General features: G+C 32.2%; 1 protein-coding gene across 1 annotated transcript; it reads left to right on the top strand.

The window, feature by feature from the left end:
- The first annotated feature begins 6,745 nt into the window (after positions 1-6,745).
- LOC112524776 lies at positions 6,746-7,750 on the top strand. Its single transcript, XM_025134730.1, has one exon. The coding sequence runs from the start codon at positions 6,746-6,748 to the stop codon at positions 7,748-7,750; it is 1,005 nt and encodes a 334-aa protein (XP_024990498.1).

The following is a 7,750-nucleotide window of genomic DNA, read 5'->3' as shown; positions in this document are numbered from 1 at the left end:
AAGAAACGCAGAAACGAATGCAAGGGAACTCCTATATAAAGAAATGACGTTACGGACTTGAAAAATAGGTTATTGTGATTCCAATTTGTGGTTTCGAGTCCGGGTCCATCTGTTCTGTGTGGGGCACACGTTGACGATTAGACATCGTTGGCCTTGGATTTAAAGTGGGCCCGTAGCCAATCAAAAATGCTTACTTTATTTAAAGCAAATTACTGGTTTTGTCCATGTGGTTGTATGGAAATTACGAATTAGATCTTAAAAATAAATAATTATAAGCATCGTCATCATGGTTTATTTTTGTTATGCTTTCCTTTTTTGATCCGGCTTTGTTAATCTAGGTTTTATTAGGGCATTTATGTGTCCTTCACGTGAGGGGTACTTTGGTCTTTTGACTTCATCATTTAAAGAATTTTTTATAGTATTAGTTTAGATTCCGCTTGTAAATGTACGAAGCAATTACAGTAAAAGAAAACATAAATCCGTTGATAAACAGAATATAATCAAATCAAACATTTCTTCAACTTCGACAGGCTTTAAAACGTAAAAAGACGTACATCCGTTGAAACGTTCATTGATGCATAACTCATTTGTTAATACAAATAATTCAAGACATAATTTTTGAATGAAAACCCCATTTTTTCATCTTAATACAGAGAATCTAAAATGCAGACTTTAAGACATAATTTTTGAATGAAAAAAAAAACCATTTTTCAACACAGTGACTTCAGCACAAAATAATATGAAATCTCCATTGATGCTCCTTGATAGCTCGTAACCATTGATTGTCGTTGGGGTTTTATAAATGTTCGTAGGGACGGTCCATACCTGTTGACTCTGCCATCGGTGTTCCTTATTGTTCGAAACCTTAATCCCTTTCTATTTGTTCAAAACTCGATAAAAACGTAGATTTCTCAATCCAAACTACGATGAAACCTTAACTCTGGAAGGGGTCGGAGATGTTGCAGTGGTCAGAGACGAGTGAAGGGAGCCATATAAGGGGGAAGATGTCGGAGATAAGGTAGGGGTGACGAGGTAAGGAGCTGTAAGTGGGGGTGGATTATTTTTTTTGTTTTTTTTTTTTTTTTGTCGACTTGTATAGTAGCATCTAAATTGTACAATACAAAATTATTAAACTAAATGACCAAAATGTCCTCACGTGAGAAATACATGAGAGAGTCTTAATGGATCAATGGTTAATGGAGTTAGGTCAAGGGACCCAAGCCGCAATAAAATTGAAACCATGATAATGATACTTGTAATATTTCGCTTGAAGGACTCGATCAATAATTTCAATATAACCATAGGGACTAAATTTGTAAGTTACTCCTTTATTTATGATTCATCAAGTAGATATTGAATTACATGTTTCGTCCCTGTGCTTTCGTGAAATTGTTGGATCTATTCTCTAATCTGAAAAATTAACGAACATGCTATCGTGGTTGTATTTTTGCAACGATTTGGGTTCCTATTCCTAACGTCTGTCATGTTTGACTATCTGGTATGTTAGAAATACAGGATTAGACAACAATTATCAAGAAAATGGACAGCCTTGGGTTTGTTCGTTAAAATTAAAAGGGCGAACATGGATAATGTAAAAATAGATATGGACAGACCCGTCCAGCCCATTTATATTTATAATTAATATTTTTTACCATTAATTAAAATTATACTAGTATATTTTAAATTTTAAATTATTAAAGTTATAGGATGATGTTGTTTGTTTACCACTTAATGATCTCATCAAGAGGTTCAACTCTAAATTTTGTTTTTCATTTTTTTCTCCACTTGTTGAGATCAATGTGTCATTTTAATTGCTTAAGATTTTAATCGCAACGATGTTTTTTTTTTGTTCTACATTTGTTAATTAATTGTTAGTGATCAAGTTTATAAATTTATAAGAATTACACTTTTTAAGCTCGTTAGCCCATGAGCAAGTCCGACCCATTTATTTGTCGGGCAACGGCAAGTTGTCAAACCCGAAAAAAAGTGTTTGGTTTACAATATTAGTCTCGTTTGACAAAAAAAAAACAAGTTAGGCCCAACCAGTACTCAACTCAAGCCCGCAAATGACCACCTCTAGTTGAGAGCTTGGAGAATGATGTTTCTTCTGCGTGATGCTTATGGAACAAAACCATTAGGTTACTTTATCTTTGAATTTGGGTTAAAGGGTTTCATTTTCAAATGAGTCGAGAGTGTCATCTTCAGATCTAAGTTGAGAACAACGGTGAAAATGCAAAAGCATTTGAAACCAAAACAAAAGGATTCGAATCTGGATTAACGATCGAATCATCATAGGATGAAGACAATTAAGAAATGGATGGTTGGGCTGAATAATTTGGCTATGATCGACGAATTTGGGTCGAATAAAACCCAAAAGTAGATAGTTGGGTTAAAGAGTTTAGCGATGACCGACAAATCTAACTGAGTTGAAGAAAACCCAAAAGTGGACGAGTCAAAGAATTTTGAACTTGGTTTTCTCTAGTAGAAGATGATTTTTCTTAAAATAAAATAAAAAGCAAAATACTCTTAGGGGCTGTTTACCTAAACGCTTGTCTGGTAATCGCTTACCAATATGAGTCAATATTGTAATTTATTTTACCGGGTAAAATTGTAGTACATCAAATTTGTATCATATGCAACAATTTACCCGGTAAGCGTTTACCCAGGTAAGAGACGTCACCATCACTTACCTACTAAAACTCTTCATCTTTACATTACTCTTACTGTGTAAGATTTTTGACACTTGCCATTTTTATACGGTAAGAAAAATTACTCACTAAACACCTACCGGGTAAACATTTAATATACGGCCCCTTAGAATCCAAATGTTATTCCAACGCCATTATTGATAGACATAAATGTAACTACAAAGGACCATTTCTGTAATTTTTCATATTAGGGACCCGATCCTTTATACACGGACAAATACTGTAATTTCACTTTTAAATAAATATTTAAAATAGCTTTTAATAATACACAACATTCTTATATAATTGGTTAATAAGTCAATAAATGAATAATTTATTATATTGAAATAATTTTTTCTAATCAAAATAATGCATAAAAGTATCTCCAATAATTATATTATTTTAAAAGATTTAAATACTTAAAAGATATTTATTTTAATAATTATATTAAACTTTCTTCTAAAATAAAAATAATAAATCTTTAAATTTAAAAAAAATAGAAAAAATCCTCTAAATATTCAAACAAAATCAATATTATAAAAAAGATAGTTACATATCTTTATCTATACTACCTTATAAATCAAATTTATCAAAATTCTTAAAAACAATTTTTAATGCACAAATTACTATACATTTATGCATAAAGTCTTAAAAATAACTCATAATTAATTAAGTACTACTACTTTATGCATTCAGTTCTAAAATCTCTTAATTTATAATTAAAATAACATATAGTGCAAGTTACCAATGCACATTATTACCCTTTTTTTCATGTTCCCAGGATATTTTTGACACATTTCACTCATGCTTTCACCTTCTCATACCTCTGTCTTCTTCTCCCCATCCTCCAAGGTAAGATTCAAACTAAAATCCACCATAAGTTATTAAAAGTTGTCTCATTCATCTCTCATTCAATTGATCCAGAACTTTCGATCTCGTTTTCGATCTCTTGATTCTTTGCTCTTGGTGTAAATCGAACACATTTGTGGAGTTGTTTAAATATGTTAGATTTTAAATATATTGGATTTTAAACTTTCATACAATTTTTTCCATCGATAAACTGTAATTTGAACCATAACTCTTATTTATTCAAATTGCATTAATATGTAAACATCAAGTGTAACTTATATCATCGTTAAATTTTCTCTAATAAAATCAATAAAACTTCAAAATCATTTAATTTCATGACTCACATCACATTACACGAATAGACAACTAATAAAGTTAATCAAACAAAAATAATTTACCGTTTATTTTTAAAGAGGAAGTAGGAGACGAAAAATAATGGTGTTGAGGGTGGGTGGTGGGTCCCAAGAGGAATAAAAGATGACTCATGACTCATGAGTATAAAATATCTAACGGAGAGGGTCCCACCCCCAATTAGCCTTATCACGTGCAAAGCCGGGTCCCTTCTCTTTTTCCAATTATATCATGTGGTCCTGATTTTAATTATGGAGAAAAAAGGTCGTAATTTACTTAAATATCGAGTAAATTACATTTTTAGTCCCTAAGATTAACACAAAAATATACCTTCTGTATTTATGTAATATCTATTTATACTATATTATAAAATATTTGACAAAAAATTTTAAAAAATATTTTTATGCATGAAATACTGTTTATCGATTTATATTAATTAAAATTCAAGATTATAAGTAAATTATGCGTAACTACAATTTATTAGAGCTTTATGTTTAAATTTGTGTAACTAACTGTAGATAAACATAATCAAATAGAAGATAAACATCTCACTTTAAATATAAAAAAATCTAAAATAGAATTAATATAATCATTGAGTTTTAACAAAATACTTAATTATTATCTTTATAAAAATTATATTATTAAACCAAAAATAAAAAATGAATTGAAGAAATACATAGAAAAGAAGAAAATTTAAATAGTTAGTTTGGTACTAATATTAAATTTTTTTCAAAATTTTTATGATATATCTTCATATTTATATTTTATTCAAAAATAAAAACATTATCGCTTTCTCAAAACCACATAAAACTGTATTATAACGTCAACTGAGACAAAACATTTTTATTAGTAAAAGAATTGAGATGTATCCGTTGCATTATGCGATTACCCTTCTGGTATTATAAAGCATTTGACAAAAACTCTTAAAAACCATTTTTTGTGCATAAAGTAATATTTATTGATGCATATTACTTAAAATTCAAGATTACAAGTTGATTGTGAGTAAGTACATATTATTAAAGCTTCATGTTTCATTCGTGCAATTAACTGCAGATAAACATAATTAAATACAGGATAAACATATCATTTTTAATATAAAAAATTTAACATATACTTAATTACTATTTTTATAAAAAAATTTATTATTAAATAAAAATATATATTAATTTGTTGTTAAACTTAAATTAAATTATAATAAAAAAATTAAATTAAAGAAATTATTAAAAAAATGAAAACTTTTAAATAATTAATTTGATACTAATATCAGTATATATTTTTTTTCAAACTTTTATGATATATATCTTCACATTTATATTTTATTTAAAAATAAAAAAGCTATTGTTTTCTCAAAACTACATAAAATCGTATTATAACATCAATAAAGAGAGAATAAAATGAAACATTAAAATCGAGATGTATTTCGATGTATTAAGCGAGTACCCTTCTAGTTATATTATAAAGCATTTAACAAAAACTCTTAAAACCATTCTTTATGCATGAAACATTGTTTATCAATGCATATTACTTAAAATTTATGATTACAAGTATATTGCTTAAAACCTTTCGTGAATCCTTGACCATTTATGGTCGTCTCTCCTCTGACACGCACATCACCTATCTCCCTTCTACCTTTCTTTCTCGGTCTCTAATCTATTAAAACCCTCCCAGGCCATATTCCGAGAAACCAAACCAAGCAAAACAGATCTCGTATTTTTCGACCTCTCTCTTATCTCAATCTACAATTTCAAGTGTAAAAAGAAGCAAATACAACATTACACCACATCCTCCATGACCACCGTTTCCTTCCCCTACCCTTACACCACACCTCCTTTCATTCCTCAAACACCACCATCTTTTTCCTCGAACATCGACCATTGTCTATTGTTTTCTAGTATCACCATCGCCGAATTCATCCTAGATCTCTACTAACTGTAATAATATGTATTGCATATATATATATGAAAGAGTTATATAAAGATGTAGAAGAGATTAATATATACATATATATATAGGTGAAGGTTCAAACGAGAACCCATGTGATTTATGAGAACGCGAGAACAACCCAATAACCTCAAATTTTTTTAATTAATAAATTAATTTATATTAAATATAAATAAATTAATAAGGGCAGTAATGTAATTAAGTAATTTTTATTTTATTTTAATTAATTATAATTATCTTTTTTTTCCTACACGTTCGTTTCCACTCTCTTCTCTTCCCTTGTGATTATTGTGTGATTGTGTAACCATAGCCTATCGAAACCATGAACAATCGAGTGTAACCATAACCTATCGAAACCATAAGTAATCATTGTGATAAATGTGTGATTGTCTAACCCTAACCGATCAAAACTATGATCAAATTGAGTGCGCAAGTGATGTTATAATAGTGATATCACATGATTATCACACCCATATCACATATTATTACACCCATATCACACCAAATCGTTTTCGTTGTAATAAATGTGTTGTCTAATCCTAACCTATCGACACCATCCGAAATCGTTGTGACAATGTCTAACCTAACTCATCGAAACCATGATCAAATCGRGTGATATTGATATCACATGATTATCACACTCATATCACACAAAATCGTTTAATTGATTTCGTCAGTAATTCGTTGTGATGAATGTGTGATAAATTAATCCTAATCGAATGAGATACCTTGAATAAACTGTGTTTCTTCTTCTTGTTGTTCGATTGTTGCATGCAAACGCTTCTTCTTGATCAATTACTGTTTGATGTTTGATTTCTGCGACTTTACGGCTTCTTTGTTCGTTGATTTCTCCTTGAAATCTTAATGGATACCTAATAAATGGTATCAAGAGCCTTGCCAGCTGGAATCTAGCCCTCATGGCCTCCCATACTTGGAGAATCCTTACCAATAGAGATTCGCTCTGGGTTAAATGGATCCACTCCTACAGGCTGAAAGATCGTAATTTCTGGGATGCCCCGATACGCAGTGATGTTGGTTGGGGCTGGAGGAAGATCCTGGGTATGAGGGAAAAGATAAGAGACTTTATTGTCTCCCAGATTGGTGATGGCGCGTCCACGTCTACCTGGTATGATAACTGGCATCCGGCTGGCCCCCTCTACCGGCATATCTCTTCACATAGTATTCTCAACTCTAATATTTCTCTCTCTGCTTCTGTCAGAGATATTGTTTTCCAGGGCAATTGGACGTCTCCTCTCCTGAGGGACAATTCCAACCCTTCTATCTGCGTCTCTCCCCTCCCTGTCCTTTCCCCGACCACTCCTGATCAGCTCCTCTGGAGAACTAGGGATGGCCGTCTAACTCCTTTCTCTGTTCGTGAGGTGTGGCTCTCCCTCCGTCCCAATGAGCCTGATGTCTCCTGGCATCATTTAGTCTGGTTCTCTCAAAGCATCCCTAGACATGCCTTCATTCTGTGCGTTGCTCTCAAGCAGCGTCTCAAGATGCATGATAAACTTCGGTTCTGGGAGGCCCATTCTGACCTGTCCTGTGCGTTCTGTCAGAACGGGCCTGATTCGCATTCGCATCTTTTCTTTGAGTGCCCATTTCCTAATCTGGTCTGGAATGGCTTAAAGGCTAAGATGAACCTCAATGGTGTCCCGGATAACTGGGATGATATTATTAGTATGCTCCAACAAGCCACCAAAGGAAAGACCATCTGGTCGATCATTCGTCGTTTAGTGCTTGTTGGGACCGTCTACCACCTGTGGCATGAAAGAAATAACCGTATCTTCAAAAGCAAGAGAAGATCGCATATTATGGTGGGTAAGACTATTACTGATGATGTCCGATCCAGGCTCCTCAGCCTGACTTTCAAGCCCTCCCCCAATGTTGACCGGGCTCAGCTTGCCTGGAACCTTCCTTAG

Source organism: Cynara cardunculus, assembly GCF_001531365.2.
Source record: "Cynara cardunculus var. scolymus isolate 2C chromosome LG 13, CcrdV1, whole genome shotgun sequence".
Lineage (NCBI taxonomy): Eukaryota > Viridiplantae > Streptophyta > Magnoliopsida > Asterales > Asteraceae > Cynara > Cynara cardunculus.
This window is presented reverse-complemented; position numbering and strand designations above follow the sequence as displayed.

What these genes read in the sequence shown, in the direction of transcription:
- LOC112524776 (XM_025134730.1), top strand. Translation starts at nt 6,746, where the DNA reads ATGGCCTCCCATACTTGGAGAATCCTTACCAATAGAGATTCGCTCTGG.